This window comes from Toxotes jaculatrix, chromosome 20 (assembly GCF_017976425.1).
Source record: "Toxotes jaculatrix isolate fToxJac2 chromosome 20, fToxJac2.pri, whole genome shotgun sequence".
NCBI classification, from domain to species: Eukaryota; Metazoa; Chordata; class Actinopteri; family Toxotidae; genus Toxotes; species Toxotes jaculatrix.
The window spans coordinates 5,252,285-5,275,753 of record NC_054413.1 but is presented as its reverse complement, the minus strand read 5'-3'; the positions used below and the strand labels follow the sequence as shown (position 1 = coordinate 5,275,753).

At 35.4% G+C, this 23,469-nt stretch overlaps 1 protein-coding gene and 1 long non-coding RNA gene across 2 annotated transcripts in view; both read right to left on the bottom strand.

Annotated features, from left to right (window-relative positions):
• Window positions 1-33: 33 nt before the first annotated feature.
• kif9 (kinesin family member 9) lies at window positions 34-5,160 on the bottom strand. The gene is made up of 20 exons (XM_041065509.1): window positions 4,982-5,160; window positions 4,481-4,634; window positions 4,263-4,369; window positions 3,950-4,168; window positions 3,709-3,792; window positions 3,479-3,571; window positions 3,193-3,340; window positions 3,030-3,094; window positions 2,868-2,945; window positions 2,692-2,760; window positions 2,505-2,609; window positions 2,310-2,365; window positions 2,112-2,199; window positions 1,859-1,980; window positions 1,300-1,479; window positions 972-1,180; window positions 706-870; window positions 522-601; window positions 268-360; window positions 34-129 (listed from the first exon to the last, which is right to left on the bottom strand). The coding sequence occupies exons 1-20, from the start codon at window positions 5,075-5,077 to the stop codon at window positions 34-36; spliced, it is 2,307 nt and encodes a 768-aa protein (XP_040921443.1). The 5' UTR covers window positions 5,078-5,160.
• A 6,602-nt stretch (window positions 5,161-11,762) lies between these two features.
• Window positions 11,763-23,469, bottom strand: part of LOC121200303 — a 28,971-nt gene continuing 17,264 nt past the window's right edge. Inside the window, exon 2 of the long non-coding RNA XR_005896520.1 lies at window positions 11,763-11,912. This is a non-coding gene — a long non-coding RNA (uncharacterized LOC121200303). The remainder of the gene's footprint in view (window positions 11,913-23,469) is intronic.

The window sequence follows — 23,469 nt, the reverse complement described above, 5'->3', positions numbered from 1 at the left end:
TATTCTACAAACTTAGTTGTGCATAAAACTCACTTAACTAGCAGGTAGAATTGGAAGGAGCCTTCTCTGTCCGGGCCCTGCAGTCGAGTTCCTCTGCACCGGAGTACAGGACAGCACCCTGCTGTTCCTCTGCAGGGGAGGAAAAAAAACAGGAGAATTTTACTGCTAATATCAATTTCCCCATCTCTGCCTTGTAGGCCAGGAGGGGTAATTAATTGTTAGCATGAACAGATCTTTTTTTTTTTCATTCATTTAAGAAGGACCCACCCTTTTCAGTGTCCTGCTGCGAGCGATGTAGAAGGACTCGGCACTGGAGTGCTCAGTAAGAAGCTCATCCTGTAGCTGCTGGTTACCCTCTCTCTAAGGAAATCAGGGAAGTGTATAATAACTCATCACCACAACTTTTTACTCCAGTTATGTATCCCGCTGCCTTCCACGCAGTGTATCCTGCAATATTTGCAAGATGTGTTGTTTGCCAAACAGTAATGACTACACATTTAATAAGTGCACAGCGGACTCACTTGTGCAAGGCTCTTATCCAGATGTATGTCCAGCTCCTCCTCAGGTAAAAGGAAAGTCTTCTTATACCAGGTCTCAAATTCTGGGACACATACAAGGAATAATTTTTTTGAGTAACCTCCACTGTCAAAAATCTTAATTCTCTCTCAGGGAGGCAGCACATAGAAAAGACTTTAGCGAACTGACCGGAGAGCAGGCGCACCCTGCACTGATCCACGAGGTGCTCGCAGTAGTTGACCTCTGCCTTGATGCTGTGCAGTGCCTCATACCTCTGCCGGTACACGGCCTTCAGCTCTCTGAGCTGCACCAATAAAATGGCATATGGATCCTCCTCTGCAACCAAATACTGACCTTTACACAAAAACAGAATCAAAAACATTTTTAATTTCACAGTCCTTCTCACATTAATGAAGTTACGAAATTTCACAGAACCTTTACGAGCAGTGAAGCACCTGAAGTTTCTCCCATCTGCTTGTGCTGCTGTATGGCAGCCGCCGTGCAGTCAATCTCTCTCTTGACAGCGTTGACCTCCTCAGTGAGCTGATGAAGAAGACTGCGGCGTTCCAGCAGCACAGCCTTGTTCTCCTTAAGGATGCAGTTGATCTTGCTGCCTTGTCCCAACTTAAAATCCTCAAATGCCTCTGCTTTGGGTGCGGGAGACCTGCGCACAGACGGCAAAGTTTTGAGTAGTAAATTTATAAAACAATGAGCTCGTTCCATTTCTAGGACCTCTGAGCTGAACATTTAACAGATATGACTATATTCATTAGATCTACTTACTCAGGGTGAACGGGTTCATTGCCAGGCAGCTGTGATTCCTGTGTGTCCTGGCTCTCAGTGTCTAGTTCTTGAGACTCCGGTTCCCTCTCAGGCATGTGGACGGAATTCAGCTTTGATTTGGAGGCACTGTCCAAATTCTTCCTTGAAACAGGACTTCCTTCTCCCTGTCTCTTGCTTTGGCTGAATAATCACATTGAATGTGTGGTTAGCAAAACCAAACCAATGAATTTAACATAAATCATCATCCAGTCATGAAGAAGTCAGTCACTACACAACCGATCAGGCAGATGTTGCCCACATTAGATATTGATCTCATCGGGTCAATAACAGGACCTAGGAGGGAAGTACTTATTCAGCTGCTTGACACCAACTGCAGCAGTGAGGTATTAAGGATTTTAAAGTACCTTAATTGAGTGTCTTGCCACTGTCAGTTCAATTTCAGTTAAGAGTTTTGGTTTCACAAAAATGCACGTTTCTGCCCAAAAATAAGCTTCAAAGGGAAACTAAAAATATCTGCACAGAGACACTGAGTATCAGCACAGTTTACTGGTGAACTTACCTCTGTTTGTCCCTGGACTTCTTAGTTTTGGATTTGGTCGAACTCGGACGCTGGGTCTGTTTCTGTGACTGAGCAGAAACCCCAAAGCCGCCAGCCTCCACGTTCTCAGTGCTGTCACACTCCTGAAGAGTATACAGAATAACATCCAGTCAAAGCTCTGTCACAATGAGTTGTTCACTCATTGTTCAGGCCTGTCACTGGCACAAAAGTCTGCTCATTTCCATGAGGCGCCCTTACTCAGATGCTGACTGACCTTTATAGCAGATGTGTTAGCATTTTGGTCTTTCTTCACCAAGTTGTAGGTCTGACGTAGCTGAGCTTTCACCTTCTGCTCCTGTTGTCTGCTCACACACAAACTTAAACATGCTTAATGACTTGGCATTTACAAATACAGCACTGTTCCACAATTTGCCTACATATACAGTGTATTTTGAATGCAGGTGATACTCACTGCACGGCGACCTTAAACTGGGCAAAGACTGCTTGGACCTGCCTGATACTTGTGATCTGTAATTAGGTGTCATGCAGACAGAAACTTAAAGCCTTTAAGGGACATTTCCAAGCCAAAAGTTGGTGTGTCAGATAAAATATTAAATATATTAAATAGGACCATAAAAATATTAATAGCTAGGTTCTTTGTTCTCACACTGATTTCCTTTAGGCTTCCATCCAGGTACCTCTGAACCTGGCTGTTGATCTCCGCCTGCTGGGCTTCTGACAGGGGCTCATACGTGATGCTTGGCCTCCTCACCTGGTAGGAGATGAAGGGCAGACATTTAAATTCCCTTAATGCTCACAGTACCAGTAGTAATTTTCCTGTTGGCTCTACTCACCAGTGTATTGTGCATGGACAGCTCCTCTTTAAGCATCTGTACCTCCTTCTGAAGTTTCCTGATCTGAAGCTAATCACAAGAGATTTTAATGAGATCACTGCTGTCTGATGACTGACACAGACAGCACAGCAAAAAGCTAAAATAATACAATTTTTTTACCCATGTACTCAACTCACAGCTGTATCCATGTGTTCATTAATTGCAGGGTCAGTGCGGACACATTTCATTCTGCTCGCAAAGCGAAGGGTAGAGAGCTGCAAAGAATAGGAATTATCATACAGAGGTAAAATGACAACATGTAAAATAAAAGAAGACTTTTTATTTATATCACTCCTTACCGTTTCTTCTATGTGTGCAGCCTCACCGTAGATGTTGGCCACAAGCACAGTGTTACAGTTTCCTCCTGTAAAAACAGACAAAGACATTATATCTTACAACACAGCAAAGGACCAGCTTGACCAAGAGTCACATGTCAGGGAACTGAAGGCCTGGCTGTCTCACCCAGTGAATCTTTAAGGGCATGCGTGAGTTTAGTCTGTCTGAAGGGAACATGGTCTCTGCGACGGTCTGCCATAGCCAGGATGGCCTGCTCCAGGAACGACAAGGACTTGTTGATGTATGTGGCTTCTTTTAGCGTCTGACCCTCTGACTGGAAGAACACGAAGGTGAAATAAAGTGCGAGAAAAAGGTGAAGATATAAGACAAATCATACAGAAAGACATATTCCTTTTTTTCACAGGGTCAAAGATGTTTTCTAAGTGTTACGAGTGAACATTCCCAAACTCACCCCAGTCTTTCCCAGCCTCTCAGATCCAGCCAGATCCACCAGACTCAGCTTGGAGGTGACGTACTTGGCATCAGATAAGGTCCGTGAGTGAGACTAAACAAGAAAGACATTTGCCCTGCTTAAAATATTGGATAACTACAGAACAAAATATGCAGAATATATGGACCTATCTGAGAATCAAAACTACAGGTAACAATATAGTAAACCATTAAGGTAACTGGACCCAATACCTGTATATGCACAGTGAAGATACAGTGGGACCTGGAGGAGTTCCTGTTCAGGGCGTGAGATCCAATAATGCGATTCATCTCGCCCTGAGTAAGGAGAGAACGGCTCTGTCAAGGCTCACGTTTCAACTTATTCATCCAGGAAACTTCTGGATTCAGGTCTGATGACTGTGGAGGCCACAGCCATAAGAAAATCACAGGACCATAAGATTTTAATAGCTGGTAAAATCAAGTAGCAACACACCTCAAACAGCAGGTTGAGTGCCTCCTCTTCATTGTGAACAGGGTGAAGAGACAGACCTCTGATGAACACCCCTCTGCCTGGCTCCTCCATCACCACCATGCCCCGAGGTGAGCCCTGCAGCGGAGATACCAGGTCCACGAGGGTCTCGTTGTAGATCTCCATGTAGGACAGATGCACTGAGAAGGAATGCTCAGTCCTCTTCTCCACCTCCTGAAACACCTGAATGCCATGTTAGAGATTTAAAAAGGATATTTAATGAAGCGCAGAAGTTAGGTTGTTTTAGAGGTAAAGTTTTTCACAAGATGAGAGTTACCTCCTGAAGGGCCCGAGGAATCATTCCTCTCTGCCTGTATGATTCTGTGGACCCTGTCATGGTGTAGGTTTTTCCTGCACCTGTCTGCCCAAAGCACATCACAGTACCTGGTAGAAACACAACAGAGAACCATTAACTAAGACTATTACTCATTTACTAGAAGTTAAATAAGTTACTTCACTATGCACTAGTGGTTTGATGTAGAGACAGAGATCTACCATTATAGCCATCCAATGCTCCCTGCACCACCCGTCGACACACTCGGGCATACACTTCCTCCTGGGACACATCCTGCAGGACCCCATCCAACTGGAATGACCAGGAGCTCAGCTGGCCCTTTCTGGAGTCTTTTCTATGATAGATGTTCACGGTCTGAAGGTCAAGACACACAAAAAAAGCCATGAGTATACACTACCGCATACAGATATTAATTTCAAGCACTAAAAAAACAATCCATGCCTGGAACTAGATACCTGCTGGCAGTGCAGCAAAAAAAAAATTAACCAAGATTCAGAAACAAGAGCACGTATTTGTGTAGCATTTTTTTAGTATAAAGATTCATTTTCAACCTCCAGCAAAGAAAACAAACGCCTCTGTTTCTGCTTTTAATCACCTCGAAGTCACTATAACTTAGAGTTTTAGTTAAATACCGAATACCTTCTCTCGCTTATGGCTTGCGGAGTCGATTTAAATGAATTTTAATGATGACGGATTTTCACCTGCCCATCAGGAAGACATTCAATGAATCCCTGAGCGAAGCTGTTGGTCGGTCTGATCCGGACAAACACCCCGACATCACTGCCGTGAGCCTTCATCTCACCTCGGACACGGAGCTAAACCGACGGCCCCGCGGATCACAACCTGCGTCTGACCTGACTGTGCAAATATAATAACTACAGCCACCTGAAGTACTCGGACGTGAGGTTTTCAGGTGAGAACGGCTCACTTCACCTCCCGTTTTCAGCTCCAGTCCATCGTTTCTGTTCAGTTTATCGTCTGCGCTTTCTAATCAGCGCCATGGCAACCACCCACCGCGACCGCGCGGGCACAGTTTTGCTAAAAGTGGCAGAGCGCGCACCCGCACTCTCTCACCTGAGGACCTTTTCTTTTTTCTATGAAACTACAAAGGTGGAAAGTCACTAAGTTTATTTCTTCAAGTTCTGTGCTTAAAAATCTTTACTTTACTTCAGTTAAGTTTAAAGTTACTTTATACATTTTTAGTCAGCTTTATTTACTTTAGTTACAGATTCAAATTTTTGTATATAAAACATACATGCATGGATTACCCAGCATGCCCACCAGACACATGCCCAGAGCCTGTTTGAAAGTTTATTATAATAATTTGACATTTTTCGATGTAAAAACACCAAACAGCTTCATTTTCCAGCATTACCTGCTTTTTAACCTAAGTGCAACATATCTGGGGCTTTAATATAGTAACTTCATCATACACACTACAGTTGGTTGCACAACAGTCTCCACCAAGACTCCACCTACTTCAGTTAAAAATATAAAGCCAGCGTATGTGCAGACCGGAAACTAATCTATGATCAGAATGAGAGGGCTTACACTACTCTATCTGGTGGGATTAATTCTTATAGTATCGACTGCAAGGAAGGTAAGACTGCTGCTTTCCCCAGATTCACCGAACTCGCAAGACAATGAAAAGGATGTAACTTTAACTAGTCAAAAGAAATCTGTAGGTTTTCTTTTTATGCTGCAAATTAATTATTCTCTTTCTAACCTGCTAAACAAAACCTGCAGTTACATGCCTCAGGATTCAGTTTTTATTTTAATACAACTAAAGGAAGGGGTAGAAATATATTTTGTTTTCGAGAACCCAGTATAGAGGACTTCAGCATGTATAATGGCATTTATTGATTATGTAGCAGCTGTGTCTGAAATTCAGTGTCAGTGTCCTTGCTGTCCAAACACTAATGTCCTTGAAATACTGTTTTTAATTCCAGGTTCAGTGGCCTAAGGGGAAGCAGGACACCACTTAAAAATACAGACGGGTTTAACGTAACAACCAACTCAACAGCGGTGGGCAGACTGTGGGAGAATGTCATGACAATGCTTGGGTTTAATCATGCCAGATTTGAGGCTTTCTATCAAAACCAAAGGTTGTGAGTTGAAAACTGTCAAAAGAAGACAATAAATGCACCAATGCCGACGTCCTTTCAGGAGCAGACTGACAAAATTAACAACAACAAAAAAAAAAAGGTTACAGAATGTTGGATAAAACCATGAAAAATTCAAAAATCTGAGTTCTTGTATTTCTATTCATGCTGGGGTTGTTTGAGACGGTGGGTTGATTGGTCAGCCCATCACATCTGTTCTAATGACAGTCAAGACATTTCTCCAAAAAACCGAATACTTCTTTCACCACTGCTTGCAAGTCACCAAGAAGCCACATACACTAATGTAACCTGAAGACCTAACATGGGGGTATAAGCATGACGACAGCTTCTGATAACACCGTTTTCAATAAATGTAATTTTATCCAACTGTCATTTTACAACAAAATTACTATATTTTTGTTATAACCTGTTACTCTTGTTATAGTATAGTTTGAATACCAGCAAACACCTACTTTTATGCCCCTGGATTAGGGTAAATATGTATGTATTTTTAAATTAAAGTGAAATGCTTTTCTATTTCAGGCACCGGTAGAAACCAGACAACAAAACGAGATAGTACAGGTAGGTACACTGAATTTCATAAAGAAGTGAGGTGGGAGGAATAAAATATAAATCAAAACAGTCTAATACAACTTGAAGTGTTAACATACAGGAGTGTGAACTTCAGATTAATTTATCAACACACTTACATCACTGTGAAGTCTTGCTGATTTTTTGTCTCTTCAGTGGAATGGTACCAAACAGGCAGTTGAAAATACTCATGGGTTCCCACCACCACCTGCAGAAGGAGAAGACGCCCAGGTAAGAAACTGTTCAGAGCTCAAGAACAGCAAAATACAAGGGCAGCACTCTTTAATATTTCAAAAAGCGGGTGTAGAAATTAAATGCAAATATTTAATTGTTTATCTTTGCTTTAAAACACAAAAAAATGAAAGACGACACATGGCAGATGGCTCAAGCCAGCACACGCAAACACATTTTGTGTCCTAATGGAGAAGTAGCACTGCCACGATGAGGAAGCCCCAGGAAATGTTATCACTTTGCATTAAATGTTCTATTAAAAAGATTGTGTGGAAAAACTCCCATCGTTTCCCAGTTTGGTTTCAGTTTTTGGTTCTGTAGGAAAGTGGACCTAATAAACTGGCAGCTGTGTGTAGATTAAACAGACTCTTGAAACTTGCTCGTGTTGAATGCTGATAATCCATCACATTATACTGCTCTGCATTATACTGCTCTGTAAAAGTTAAAATCCCTGAATGTCTTTAAAACCCATCTGTTTTCTTTGGCTTTTACACCTTGTTTTTTTTATGGGTTGTACACTTGATTCTTCTTGCATATATTTTTTGTCCGTTTCCCCATTTTCCTTCCTGTAAAACACTGTATAACTAGTTTTGAGAAGAGCTACATCAATAAGGTTTTCTAGCTAGCTTCTAGGCTGCACTGCATCATTACACGTCTGCAGAACCTTGTGAAATCTACAGGACCTGTGGTATTAGTAGTGTATGGACTGTATGGACTGGTCCTCTATAAATCTGAATTTGTCAAACAGACCTTATAAGGCTTTCTACCAAATCCAATGTCAAGGTCCTTTTAGGAGCAGATTAACAAAGTCAATAAAAAAGGTAAAAACAAGTTGGACTTTGATATTAAGCTACAACTGAAGCGCAAAACTCAACAAACTCCACCTCCCGACACTGACACTATAAAGTAGTTACATGTGCAGATGGGAGGTTAATTTATTTTCAAGATGAAAGGGCTCGCACTTCTCTGTTTGACCGGACTGATTTATGCAGCACAACACAACACAGCTGGTTTGGTAAGACTGGAGACCGTACTGAAAAGGAAATAACTTGTATTGATGATAAATACTCACTGCTAAAGTTCTGTAGTTTTGTTTGTTCCACCTTTTTGTTTACTTAGACCTTTCAGTAGAAAATTAATTATCCTTATTCAAAATTAAGTTTAACTTTGGCAAAAATGCCAAAAATGTTACTTGAATGTCACTTTGCAGGCCTCAGATTGATGAGAATTGCAAGACAAATTGTCAAATGCATTGAAAGCAAATACTGTTATGTCCTTGGACTAATGTTAAATCATTTTTCTAATTTAATTTACAGTCAGTGGCAGGGAAAAAAAGCCCATTGGAAAATACGAGTGGATTTAACACGACAGACAAACCATCAGCTGACCCTGAGGTAGGAACATTTGGCCAGAGCATGGTGTGATGCATGAAGATAACCCAGCTGTGTCCTTTTACTACATAAATTCCTACTTTTTTTTCTCTTAAGCTGTTAAGTAAAGTGCTTCACTGTCTTTGCAGTTGTTCAAATATTACCTGAACTTTACTTTTCAGACGTCAGATTTAAATTTTCATTTTGACACAACTTACACTGTAAATTCTGTCAGACAGTAGCTGCTTATAACTTTGCCTTTTTACTGCAAAACACCATGTTCTGGTTCTGTCTACCTGAATTTTAGCAACTTCTATGTGCGTGACAAAGGCCTACATTTGGTATATTGCATATTAAACATTTTAGGACGGATGTTCATGCTTATAGATGTGCTAAACAACAGTTTTACAACCAGTTTTTGGATTAAAATTTAATATTCTTTTTGGAAATTAACTTTATTAATTTAAAAAATATATATAGGACAGTCGAAGATCTTAAAAAAAAAAAAAAAAAGGTCAAAAGTTGATGACCATGAAGGACCAAGCAAACACCCACTGTTATGTCCCTGGTGAAAATATATCTATTTTCTAATTAAAGGGCAATGCCTTTCTATTTCAGGCACCAGCAGACCCCAGACAACATAACGAAACAGCACAGGTAGGTACACTGAATTTGAGAGAGCAAACTAATAATCAACATAAACACACAGCTCGCACAGTGTTAACATACAAGAGTGAACTTCAGAAACATTTATCAACACACTTACATCACTGTGAAGTCTTGCTGATTTTTTCCTCTTCAGTGGAATGGTACCAAACTGGCAATTGAAAATACTCATGGGTTCCCACCACCACCTGCAAAAGACACCCAGGTAAGAAACTGTTCAGAACTCAAAGGAAAAAAAAAACAGGGGCAGCACCTTAAATATTTCTTAATTTCTCACTTCTGAAACACACTTTCTGAAAAACCTCCTAAACTCATGTATGTATGCCTCAAATAACTGCAAATATATACAATACAAATGAAAGATGATGGTTTCAATCAACCAAAAAAAAAAAAATCTGCATTTTAAACAATACTGAAAATATTGTTTTGTGTCAAACCACAGTAAAGCATTTGTTACCAAAGGAATATTTCTGAATCGAATCTGAATTAGAGACTAACTAGAACTGAAGTTAAACACACTTTTGCAGGGCAGAAGCATAACAGACTCCACCTACTGACATGACCACTATAAAACAAGTGTATGAACATCAGAGTTTAATTTGAGATCAGGATGAGAGCTCTTACACTACTCTGCTTGGTGGGACTGATCCTCGCAGCCTCGGTAAGATCAGTGCAGTAAGACTGATGGATTTTCTGAGATTTACTGATAGTGATTAAAAATAATTAACACTGCCATTGCTCTGTAGGTTTTATGTGTAATGTTCTGATGTAGTACTCTGGCTCTGACCTGCTAAATGAACACATTGTACATTTTAGCTCTATTGTTCAACTAATAAATAAGTGTTAAACACAGGTTGTGGAGCCAGAATTAATATTTAAACTTGACTTAAACTGACTTAAATGAAGAATTTAGATGTGCATATATATTTTTTGCCCCCAAGAATCAGTGAATAAACTGGAACATGTATGGTGCTTGTGCTGTCTCCATGAAACAGGGTTATTGATTGTTTGCTGCCAAAAGTCTAATGTCAATGACACATCAGAAACAGAGCAAACAAACAGGCAAAAGGATATTATGCAAACACCCCGTGGCTTATGTCGTGTCATTGGTTTAGGATTGTAATTTGTTTTTAATTCAAGTGCTTTCCATTTCCATTTCAGGGGCCTAATGTGGACACAGCACCACCCAACACGCCGACAAAGCAGGTAGGTAGAATTTATTATTGGTCCAGCAGGGTCTGACAAATTTAGTCTCTTTCAAGTTTATTTAAAAGTGAATGATTTAAAGCAAAAATAAAAGCTAAAAACATTGTGTAGTTCCTGGCAGCCAGGAAATATCTGTGAGATCTGTGAGTAAAAGCAGAGAGATCTGTGAGACATGAAATACCTTTGAAGAACCAGCTCGCTTTTGGCAAACAGGTGGAAAAAAAAGCCAACGTTTCCCCCCTGGAGTTTCCACTGGCAGTGCTGGAATAAATCATGTTTAATGTTCAGGAAATGAACTAAATGAGAAAATGCAGAAGAATAGTCATTTACGGCGACATATCACAAGCTGCACTGGTCCAAAGTAATTTACCTGGATGCACAGGTGAGATGATTATTGCAGGGCTATCTTCACCGCAACAAGCTCCACAACCAGCCTTGGTACAAGTTATCCTTTGACTTCAGCGCCTCTAACGTCCTCAGCGTTGCAGTTGTCTGTTTCTTAATTTGCTTTGTTTATTTCACAATATGTTTATCAACTGTGCGGCTGTTTTCCACACACCCGAGGTTTGTTGAGTGTTGACGACCGGAGCCGCTTCTGAACGGCTCACTGCTGTCGCTCTATGTGCAACAGCGCCGCCCTGTGGCCGGCAAGAGTAAAAGCAGAAGGACGTGAATATTTTTTTTGACGATTTATAGGCAAAACTTTTTATGAACTGATCCGGACCACAACAGTCAGATTAGCTGATCTGATCTACATTCCATATTATTTAGGATAGATAGAATGATTATATGTTTTGGAAGAATATATTTCATATTTATCTGCATATTTACAACAAAGTATTATTTTAAGTTTCTGAAATAATTTCCTCTTTCCCCTAAGAACAAAGTGGAAACCTATTGGTACCCTCTCATAAATCCTGTCGGTTTTGAGCCCTCATCAAACAGCAGCAATGAAAACAAGGCAAGAAACGATTCTGCACTCACATTTAGTATTTTTTTAAAAAAGAAAAACAACAACTGAACAACATCCTTGAAAACTGCATGTTTTAGGAAGAAGAGAGCAATGGCAATGAATTATAAATATTTCATTTTCCTTTTAAGCTGTATATTTTAAATGTTGGTCATCCTGTCTTTTCAGGAGAATCAACAATGAAAGAAGACACAGCAGAGGGGCTCGACAAACGGCAGAAATGACCATTTAATCACTTTGCCTTTTTAGCTCAGTTACTGCATCCTTCAAATAAACATTTTAAGTCTGCAGTGTGAGAAAACTTTCTTTTCTTTGTTAATGTGCTAAGGTCATTTGGATTGTGTTCTTACCAAAAAGACCAGTAACTCTTTATAGCTGAATCAAAATTTGTCAAAATGAACACCTACTCAGACAAAATGAGACACCACAGGGATAAAGTAAATGATTCTGGGAAGCATAGCAGTTTCACACAAGCCTTGAGCTTACAAATAAACACCTTTTCCAGAGAAATCCCCAATTTTAACTGAAAAGATTCAGACAAGACTTAATTCATAAGGATCACTTTATTATTTTTTGTGTTAGGCTCTTCTCTTTTCATCACAAATATTATCTGTTGTCCACTCAAAGTGTCCCAGCAGGGATGAACGCTATGTATGTGTGCCTCAAATAACTGCAAATATATACAACACAAATGAAAGATGATGGTTTCAATCAACAACAACAACAACAACAACAACAAAAATCTGCATTTTAAACAATACTGAAAATAATCCTTTGGTGTCAAACCACAGTACAGCATTTGTTACCAAAGGAATGTTTCTGAATTAGAAACAACATTTAATTACTTGTATATTTTGTTATAACGTGAGCGCCTGTAAAAGACATGGAACAGAGGTCAGACTTTGTTGGAGTAAACAATTTCACATTTGTCAACATATCTAAGTTGGACTTTGATGTTAACAAGAATTAAAGACTAACTAGAACTGAAATTAAACACTTTTGGAGGGCAGAAGCGTAACAGACTCCACCTACTGACATGACCACTATAAAACAAGTGTATGAGCATAAGAGTTTAATTTGAGATCAGGATGAGAGCTCTTACACTACTCTGCTTGGTGGGACTGATCCTCGCAGCCTCGGTAAGATCAGTGCAGTAAGACTGATGGATTTTCCGAGATTTACTGATAGTGATTAAAAATAATTAACACTGCCATTGCTCTGTAGGTTTTATGTGTAATGTTCTGATGTAGTACTCTGGCTCTGACCTGCTAAATGAACACATTGTACATTTTAGCTCTATTGTTCAACTAATAAATAAGTGTTAAACACAGGTTGTGAAGCCAGAATTAATATTTAAACTTGACTTAAACTGACTTAAATGAAGAATTTGGATGTGCATATATATTTTTTGCCCCCAAGAATCAGTGAATAAAATGGAACATGTATGGTGCTTGTGCTGTCTGCATGAAACAGGGTTATTGATTGTTTGTTTGCTGCCAAAAGTCTAATGTCAATGACACATCAGAAACAGAGCAAACAAACAGGCAAAAGGATATTATGCAAACACCCCGTGGCTTATGTCGTGTCATTGTTTTAGGATTGTAATTTGTTTTTAATTCAAGTGCTTTCCATTTCCATTTCAGGGGCCTAAGGCGGACACAGCGCCGGCTAAAGCGCCAGCTAAGGATGTAGGTAGAATTTATTATTGGCCCAGCAGGGTCTGACAAATTTAGTCTCTTTCAAGTTTATTTAAAAGTGGATGATTTAAAGCAAAAATAAAAGCTAAAAACATTGTATAGTTCCTGGCAGCCAGGAAATATCTGTAAGATCATGAAATACCTTTGAAGAACCAGCTCGCTTTTGGCAGACAGGTGGAACAAAAGCCAAGGTTTCCCCCCTGAAGTTTCCACTGGCTGTGCTCAGTGACCAGAATAAATCATGTTTAATGTTCAGGAAATAAACTAAGTGAGAAAATGCAGAAGAATAGTCATTTACGGCAACATATCACAAGCTGCACTGGTCCAAAGTAATTTACCTGGATGCACAGGTGAGATGATTGTTGCTACTAGCAGGGCTAGCTTCACCACAACAAGCTCCACAACCAGCATTGGTACAAGTTATCCTTTGACTTCAGCGCCTCTAACGTCCTCCTCAGCGTTGCAGTTGTCTGTTTCTTAATTTGCTTTATTTCACAATATGTTTATCAACTGTGCTGTTTTTCACACACCCGAGGTTTGTTGAATGTTGACAACCGGAGCCCTTTCTGAATGGCTCACTGCTGTCGCTCTATGTGTGGCCCTGTGGCCGGCAAGAGTAAAAGCAGAGGGACGTGAATATTTTTTTGACAACTTATAGGCAAAACTTTTTATGAACTGATCCAGAGGATAACAGTCAGATTAACTGATCTGATCTACATTCCATATTATTTAGGATAGATAGAATGATTATATGTTTTGGAAGAATATATTTCATATTTATCTGCATATTTACAACAATGTACCATTTCCTCTTTCCCCTAAGGGCGGGACTGTTTGGCACCCTCTCATAAATACTGGCGGTTTTGGGTCCTCATCAAACAGCAGCAATGAAAACAAGGCAAGAAACGATTCTGCACTCACATTTAGTATTTTTTTAAAAAAGAAAAACAACAACTGAACAACATCCTTGAAAACTGCATGTTTTAAGAAGAGAGCAATGGCAAGAAATTATAAATATTTCATTTTCCTTTTAAGCTGTATATTTTAAATATTGGCCATTCTGTCTTTTCAGGAGAATCAACAATGAAAGAAGACACACAGCAGAGGGGCTCGACAAACGGCAGAAATAACCATTTAATCACTTTGCCTTTTTAGCTCAGTTACTGCATCCTTCAAATAAACATTTTACGTCTGCTATGTGAGAAAACTTTTCTTTTCTTTCTTTTCTTTGTTAATGTGATTGGTATAAGGTCATTTGGATTGTGTTCTTACCAAAAACACCAGCAACTCTTTATAGCTGAATCAAAATTTGTCAAAATGAACACCTACTCAGACAAAATGAGAAACCAAAGAGATAAAGTAAATGATTCTGGGAAGGACAGCAGTTAGTTGAGTAAGGCCTCAAAATGTCCTAAACTACGTCAAACCGCAGTATGGTGTTAAAATTTGCCAAAAAAAGTCATATTTTAGTAAGGCCTCAAAATGTCATAAAAAACGTCATAGTATAGTAAGGCGTTTTTTTCTGCCAAAAAAGGTCAAAATTTTTTTGGACCTCAAAATGTCATAAAAAACGTCATAGTATAGTAAGACGTCAAAATCGGCCAAAAAAAGTCAAAATTTGTTTTGACCTCAAAATGTCATAAAAAACGTCATAGTATAGTAAGGCGTCAAAATCGGCAAAAAAAAGTCAAACTTTTTGTGGACCTCAAAATGTCATAAAAAACGTCATAGTATAGTAAGGCGTCAAAATCGGCCAAAAAAAGTCAAAAATTTTTTTGACCTCAAAATGTCATAAAAAACGTCATAGTATAGTATGGCGTTTTTTTCGGCCAAAAAAAGTCAAAATTTTTTTTGACCTCAAAATTTCATAAAAAACGTCATAGTATAGTATGGCATTTTTTTCGGCCAAAAAAATTCAAAATTTTTTTTGATTTCAAAATGTCATAAAAAACGTCATAGTATAGTAAGGCGTCAAAATTGGACAAAAAAATTCAAAATTTTTTTTGACCTCAAAAAGTCATAAAAAACGTCATAGTATAGTAAGGCGTTTTTTTCGGCCAAAAAAACTCAAAATTTTTTTTGACCTCAAAAAGTCATAAAAAACGTCATAGTATAGTACGGCGTTTTTTTCGGCCAAAAAAAGTCAAAAATTCTTTTGACCTCAAAAAGTCATAAAAAACGACATAGTATAGTATGGCGTTTTTTTCGGACAAAAAAAGTCACAATTTTTTTTGTCCTCAAAAAGTCATAAAAAACGTCATAGTATAGTAAGGCGTCAAAATCGGCCAAAAAAAGTTCGATTTTTTTATCACCTCAAAATGTCATAGTATAGTAAGGCATCAAAATCGGACAAAAAAAGTCAAAATTTTTTTTGACCTCAAAATTTCATAAACAACGTCATAGTATAGTAAGGCGTCAAAATTGGACAAAAAAAGTCCAAATTTTTTTTGACCTCAAAAAGTCATAAAAAACGTCATAGTATAGTATGGCGTTTTTTTCGGACAAAAAAAGTCAAAAATTTTTTTGACCTCAAAATGTCATAAAAAACGTCATAGTATAGTAAGGCGTCAAAATTGGACAAAAAAAGTCAAAATTTTTTTTGACCTCAAAATGTCATAAAAAACGTCATAGTATAGAATGGCGTTTTTTTCGGCCAAAAAAAATCAAAATTTTTTTTGACCTCAAAAAGTCATAAAAAACGTCATAATATAGTAAGGCGTTTTTTTCGGCCAAAAAAGTCAAAAATTTTTTTTACCTCAAAAAGTCATAAAAAACGTCATAGTATAGTATGGCGTTTTTTTCGGCCAAAAAAAGTCAAAAGTTTTTTTGACCTCAAAAAGTCATAAAAAACGTCATAGTATAGTATGGCGTCAAAATTGGACAAAAAAAGTCCAAATTTTTTTTGACCTCAAAAAGTCATAAAAAACGTCATAGTATAGTATGGCGTTTTTTTCGGCCAAAAAAAGTCAAAAGTTTTTTTGACCTCAAAAAGTCATAAAAAACGTCATAGTATAGTATGGCGTCAAAATTGGACAAAAAAAGTCCAAATTTTTTTTGACCTCAAAAAGTCATAAAAAACGTCATAGTATAGTATGGCGTTTTTTTCGGACAAAAAAAGTCCAAATTTTTTTTGACCTCAAAATTTCATAAAAAACGTCATAGTATAGTATGGCGTTTTTTTCGGCCAAAAAAAGTCCAAATTTTTTTTGACCTCAAAATGTCATAAAAAACGTCATAGTATAGTAAGGCGTCAAAATTGGACAAAAAAAGTCCAAATTTTTTTTGACCTCAAAAAGTCATCAAAAACGTCATAGTATAGTATGGCGTTTTTTTCGGACAAAAAAAGTCAAAATTTTTTTTGACCTCAAAATTTCATAAAAAACGTCATAGTATAGTATGGCGTTTTTTTCGGCCAAAAAAATTCAAAATTTTTTTTGACCTCAAAATGTCATAAAAAACGTCATAGTATAGTAAGGCGTCAAAATTGGACAAAAAAAGTCAACATTTTTTTTTACCTCAAAAAGTCATAAAAAACGTCATAGTATAGTATGGCGTTTTTTTCGGACAAAAAAAGTCAAAATTTTTTTTGACCTCAAAATGTCATAAAAAACGTCATAGTATAGTAAGGCGTCAAAATTGGAAAAAAAAAGTCAAATTTTTTTTTCACCTCAAAAAGTCATAAAAAACGTCATAGTATAGTATGGCGTTTTTTTCGGACAAAAAAAGTCAAAAATTTTTTTGACCTCAAAAAGTCATAAAAAACGTCATAGTATAGTATGGCGTTTTTTTCGGACAAAAAAAGTCAAAAATTTTTTTGACCTCAAAATGTCATAAAAAACGTCATAGTATAGTAAGGCGTCAAAATTGGACAAAAAAAGTCCAAATTTTTTTTGACCTCAAAAAGTCATCAAAAACGTCATAGTATAGTATGGCGTTTTTTTCGGACAAAAAAAGTCAAAATTTTTTTTGACCTCAAAATTTAATAAAAAACGTCATAGTATAGTATGGCGTTTTTTTCGGCCAAAAAAAGTCAAAATTTTTTTTGACCTCAAAATGTCATAAAAAACGTCATAGTATAGTATGGCGTTTTTTTCGGCCAAAAAAAGTCAACATTTTTTTTTACCTCAAAAAGTCATAAAAAACGTCATAGTATAGTATGGCGTTTTTTTCGGACAAAAAAAGTCAAAATTTTTTTTGACCTCAAAAAGTCATAAAAAACGTCATAGTATAGTATGGCGTTTTTTTCGGCCAAAAAAAGTCACAAATTTTTTTGACCTCGAAAAGTCATAAAAAACGTCATAGTATAGTATGGCGTCAAAATTGGACAAAAAAAGTCCAAATTTTTTTTTACCTCAAAAAGTCATAAAAAACGTCATAGTATAGTATGGCGTTTTTTTTGGACAAAAAAAGTCCAAATTTTTTTTGACCTCAAAATGTCATAAAAAACGTCATAGTATAGTATGGCGTTTTTTTCGGCCAAAAAAAGTCAAAATTTTTTTTGACCTCAAAAAGTCATAAAAAACGTCATAGTATAGTATGGCGTTTTTTTCGGCCAAAAAAAGTCAAAATTTTTTTTGATTTCAAAATGTCATAAAAAACGTCATAGTATAGTAAGACGTCAAAATTGGACAAAAAAACTCAAAATTTTTTTTGACCTCAAAAAGTCATAAAAACGTCATAGTATAGTATGGCGTTTTTTTCGGCCAAAAAAAGTCAAAATTTTTTTTGACCTCAAAAAGTCATAAAAAACGTCATAGTATAGTATGGCGTTTTTTTCGGCCAAAAAAAGTCAACATTTTTTTTGACCTCAAAATGTCATAAAAAACGTCATAGTATAGTATGGCGTTTTTTTCGGCCAAAAAAAGTCAAAAATTTTTTTGACCTCAAAATGTCATAAAAAACGTCATAGTATAGTAAGGCGTCAAAATTGGACAAAAAAAGTCAAAAATTTTTTTGACCTCAAAAAGTCATCAAAAACGTCATAGTATAGTATGGCGTTTTTTTCGGACAAAAAAAGTCCAAATTTTTTTTGACCTCAAAATTTCATAAAAAACGTCATAGTATAGTATGGCGTTTTTTTCGGCCCAAAAAATTCAACATTTTTTTTGACCTCAAAATATCATAAAAAACGTCATAGTATAGTAAGGCGTCAAAATTGGACAAAAAAAGTCAACATTTTTTTTTACCTCAAAAAGTCATAAAAAACGTCATAGTATAGTATGGCGTTTTTTTCGGACAAAAAAAGTCCACATTTTTTTTGACCTCAAAATGTCATAAAAAACGTCATAGTATAGTAAGGCGTCAAAATTGGAAAAAAAAAGTCTAATTTTTTTTTCACCTCAAAAAGTCATAAAAAACGTCATAGTATAGTATGGCGTTTTTTTCGGCCAAAAAAAGTCAAAATTTTTTTTGACCTCAAAAAGTCATAAAAAACGTCATAGTATAGTATGGCGTTTTTTTCGGCCAAAAAAAGTCAAAATTTTTTTTGATTTCAAAATGTCATAAAAAACGTCATAGTATAGTAAGACGTCAAAATTGGACAAAAAAAGTCAAAATTTTTTTTGACCTCAAAATTTCATAAAAAACGTCATAGTATAGTAAGGCGTTTTTTTCGGCCAAAAAAAGTCAAAATTTTTTTTGACCTCAAAAAGTCATAAAAAACGTCATAGTATAGTAAGGCGTCAAAATTGGAAAAAAAAAGTCAAAATTTTTTTTGACCTCAAAAAGTCATAAAAAACGTCATAGTATAGTATGGCGTTTTTTTCGGCCAAAAAAAGTCAAACGTTTTTTTGACCTCAAAAAGTCATAAAAAACGTCATAGTATAGTATGGCGTCAAAATTGGACAAAAAAAGTCCAAATTTTTTTTGACCTCAAAAAGTCATAAAAAACGTCATAGTATAGTATGGCGTTTTTTTCGGACAAAAAAAGTCCAAATTTTTTTTGACCTCAAAATTTCATAAAAAACGTCATAGTATAGTATGGCGTTTTTTTCGGCCAAAAAAAGTCAAAATTTTTTTTGACCTCAAAAAGTCATAAAAAACGTCATAGTATAGTATGGCGTTTTTTTCGGCCAAAAAAATTCAAAATTTTTTTTGACCTCAAAAAGTCATAAAAAACGTCATAGTATAGTATGGCGTTTTTTTCGGACAAAAAAAGTCCAAATTTTTTTTGACCTCAAAATTTCATAAAAAACGTCATAGTATAGTATGGCGTTTTTTTCGGCCAAAAAAAGTCAAAATTTTTTTTGACCTCAAAAAGTCATAAAAAACGTCATAGTATAGTATGGCGTTTTTTTCGGCCAAAAAAATTCAAAATTTTTTTTGACCTCAAAAAGTCATAAAAAACGTCATAGTATAGTATGGCGTTTTTTTCGGCCAAAAAAAGTCAAAATTTTTTTTGACCTCAAAATGTCATAAAAAACGTCATAGTATAGTATGGCGTTTTTTTCGGCCAAAAAAAGTCAAAAATTTTTTTGACCTCAAAATGTCATAAAAAACGTCATAGTATAGTAAGGCGTCAAAATTGGACAAAAAAAGTCAAAATTTTTTTTGACCTCAAAAAGTCATCAAAAACGTCATAGTATAGTATGGCGTTTTTTTCGGACAAAAAAAGTCCAAATTTTTTTTTACCTCAAAATTTCATAAAAAACGTCATAGTATAGTATGGCGTTTTTTTCGGCCCAAAAAATTCAACATTTTTTTTGACCTCAAAATGTCATAAAAAACGTCATAGTATAGTAAGGCGTCAAAATTGGACAAAAAAAGTCAACATTTTTTTTTACCTCAAAAAGTCATAAAAAACGTCATAGTATAGTATGGCGTTTTTTTCGGACAAAAAAAGTCAAAATTTTTTTTTACCTCAAAAAGTCATAAAAAACGTCATAGTATAGTATGGCGTTTTTTTCGGACAAAAAAAGTCCACATTTTTTTTGACCTCAAAATGTCATAAAAAACGTCATAGTATAGTAAGGCGTCAAAATTGGAAAAAAAAAGTCAAATTTTTTTTTCACCTCAAAAAGTCATAAAAAACGTCATAGTATAGTATGGCGTTTTTTTCGGCCAAAAAAAGTCAAAATTTTTTTTGACCTCAAAAAGTCATAAAAAACGTCATAGTATAGTATGGCGTTTTTTTCGGCCAAAAAAAGTCAAAATTTTTTTTGATTTCAAAATGTCATAAAAAACGTCATAGTATAGTAAGACGTCAAAATTGGACAAAAAAAGTCAAAATTTTTTTTGACCTCAAAATTTCATAAAAAACGTCATAGTATAGTAAGGCGTTTTTTTCGGCCAAAAAAAGTCAAAATTTTTTTTGACCTCAAAAAGTCATAAAAAACGTCATAGTATAGTAAGGCGTCAAAATTGGAAAAAAAAAGTCAAAATTTTTTTTGACCTCAAAAAGTCATAAAAAACGTCATAGTATAGTATGGCGTTTTTTTCGGCCAAAAAAAGTCAAACGTTTTTTTGACCTCAAAAAGTCATAAAAAACGTCATAGTATAGTATGGCGTCAAAATTGGACAAAAAAAGTCCAAATTTTTTTTGACCTCAAAAAGTCATAAAAAACGTCATAGTATAGTATGGCGTTTTTTTCGGACAAAAAAAGTCCAAATTTTTTTTGACCTCAAAATTTCATAAAAAACGTCATAGTATAGTATGGCGTTTTTTTCGGCCAAAAAAAGTCAAAATTTTTTTTGACCTCAAAAAGTCATAAAAAACGTCATAGTATAGTATGGCGTTTTTTTCGGCCAAAAAAATTCAAAATTTTTTTTGACCTCAAAAAGTCATAAAAAACGTCATAGTATAGTATGGCGTTTTTTTCGGACAAAAAAAGTCCAAATTTTTTTTGACCTCAAAATTTCATAAAAAACGTCATAGTATAGTATGGCGTTTTTTTCGGCCAAAAAAAGTCAAAATTTTTTTTGACCTCAAAAAGTCATAAAAAACGTCATAGTATAGTATGGCGTTTTTTTCGGCCAAAAAAATTCAAAATTTTTTTTGACCTCAAAAAGTCATAAAAAACGTCATAGTATAGTATGGCGTTTTTTTCGGCCAAAAAAAGTCAAAATTTTTTTTGACCTCAAAATGTCATAAAAAACGTCATAGTATAGTATGGCGTTTTTTTCGGCCAAAAAAAGTCAAAAATTTTTTTGACCTCAAAATGTCATAAAAAACGTCATAGTATAGTAAGGCGTCAAAATTGGACAAAAAAAGTCAAAATTTTTTTTGACCTCAAAAAGTCATCAAAAACGTCATAGTATAGTATGGCGTTTTTTTCGGACAAAAAAAGTCCAAATTTTTTTTTACCTCAAAATTTCATAAAAAACGTCATAGTATAGTATGGCGTTTTTTTCGGCCCAAAAAATTCAACATTTTTTTTGACCTCAAAATGTCATAAAAAACGTCATAGTATAGTAAGGCGTCAAAATTGGACAAAAAAAGTCAACATTTTTTTTTACCTCAAAAAGTCATAAAAAACGTCATAGTATAGTATGGCGTTTTTTTCGGACAAAAAAAGTCAAAATTTTTTTTGACCTCAAAAAGTCATAAAAAACGTCATAGTATAGTATGGCGTTTTTTTCGGCCAAAAAAAGTCAAAATTTTTTTTGATTTCAAAATGTCATAAAAAACGTCATAGTATAGTAAGACGTCAAAATTGGACAAAAAAAGTCAAAATTTTTTTTGACCTCAAAAAGTCATAAAAAACGTCATAGTATAGTATGGCGTTTTTTTCGGCCAAAAAAAGTCAAAATTTTTTTTGACCTCAAAAAGTCATAAAAAACGTCATAGTATAGTATGGCGTTTTTTTCGGCCAAAAAAAGTCAACATTTTTTTTTACCTCAAAAAGTCATAAAAAACGTCATAGTATAGTATGGCGTTTTTTTCGGACAAAAAAAGTCCAAATTTTTTTTGACCTCAAAATGTCATAAAAAACGTCATAGTATAGTAAGGCGTCAAAATTGGAAAAAAAAAGTCAAAATTTTTTTTGACTTCAAAAAGTCATAAAAAACGTCATAGTATAGTATGGCGTTTTTTTCGGCCAAAAAAAGTCAAAATTTTTTTTGACCTCAAAAAGTCATAAAAAACGTCATAGTATAGTATGGCGTTTTTTTCGGCCAAAAAAAGTCAAAATTTTTTTTGACCTCAAAAAGTCATAAAAAACGTCATAGTATAGTATGGCGTTTTTTTCGGCCAAAAAAAGTCAAACGTTTTTTTGACCTCAAAAAGTCATAAAAAACGTCATAGTATAGTATGGCGTTTTTTTCGGCCAAAAAAAGTCAAAATTTTTTTTGACCTCAAAAAGTCATAAAAAACGTCATAGTATAGTATGGCGTTTTTTTCGGACAAAAAAAGTCCAAATTTTTTTTGACCTCAAAATTTCATAAAAAACGTCATAGTATAGTATGGCGTTTTTTTCGGACAAAAAAAGTCAAAAATTTTTTTGACCTCAAAAAGTCATAAAAAACGTCATAGTATAGTATGGCGTTTTTTTCGGCCAAAAAAAGTCAAAATTTTTTTTGACCTCAAAAAGTCATAAAAAACGTCATAGTATAGTATGGCGTTTTTTTCGGCCAAAAAAAGTCAAAATTTTTTTTGACCTCAAAATGTCATAAAAAACGTCATAGTATAGTATGGCGTTTTTTTCGGCCAAAAAAAGTCAAAAATTTTTTTGACCTCAAAATGTCATAAAAAACGTCATAGTATAGTAAGGCGTCAAAATTGGACAAAAAAAGTCAAAATTTTTTTTGACCTCAAAAAGTCATCAAAAACGTCATAGTATAGTATGGCGTTTTTTTCGGACAAAAAAAGTCCAAATTTTTTTTTACCTCAAAATTTCATAAAAAACGTCATAGTATAGTATGGCGTTTTTTTCGGCCCAAAAAATTCAACATTTTTTTTGACCTCAAAATGTCATAAAAAACGTCATAGTATAGTAAGGCGTCAAAATTGGACAAAAAAAGTCCAAATTTTTTTTGACCTCAAAAAGTCATCAAAAACGTCATAGTATAGTATGGCGTTTTTTTCGGACAAAAAAAGTCAAAATTTTTTTTGACCTCAAAATTTAATAAAAAACGTCATAGTATAGTATGGCGTTTTTTTCGGCCAAAAAAAGTCAAAATTTTTTTTGACCTCAAAATGTCATAAAAAACGTCATAGTATAGTATGGCGTTTTTTTCGGCCAAAAAAAGTCAACATTTTTTTTTACCTCAAAAAGTCATAAAAAACGTCATAGTATAGTATGGCGTTTTTTTCGGACAAAAAAAGTCAAAATTTTTTTTGACCTCAAAAAGTCATAAAAAACGTCATAGTATAGTATGGCGTTTTTTTCGGCCAAAAAAAGTCACAAATTTTTTTGACCT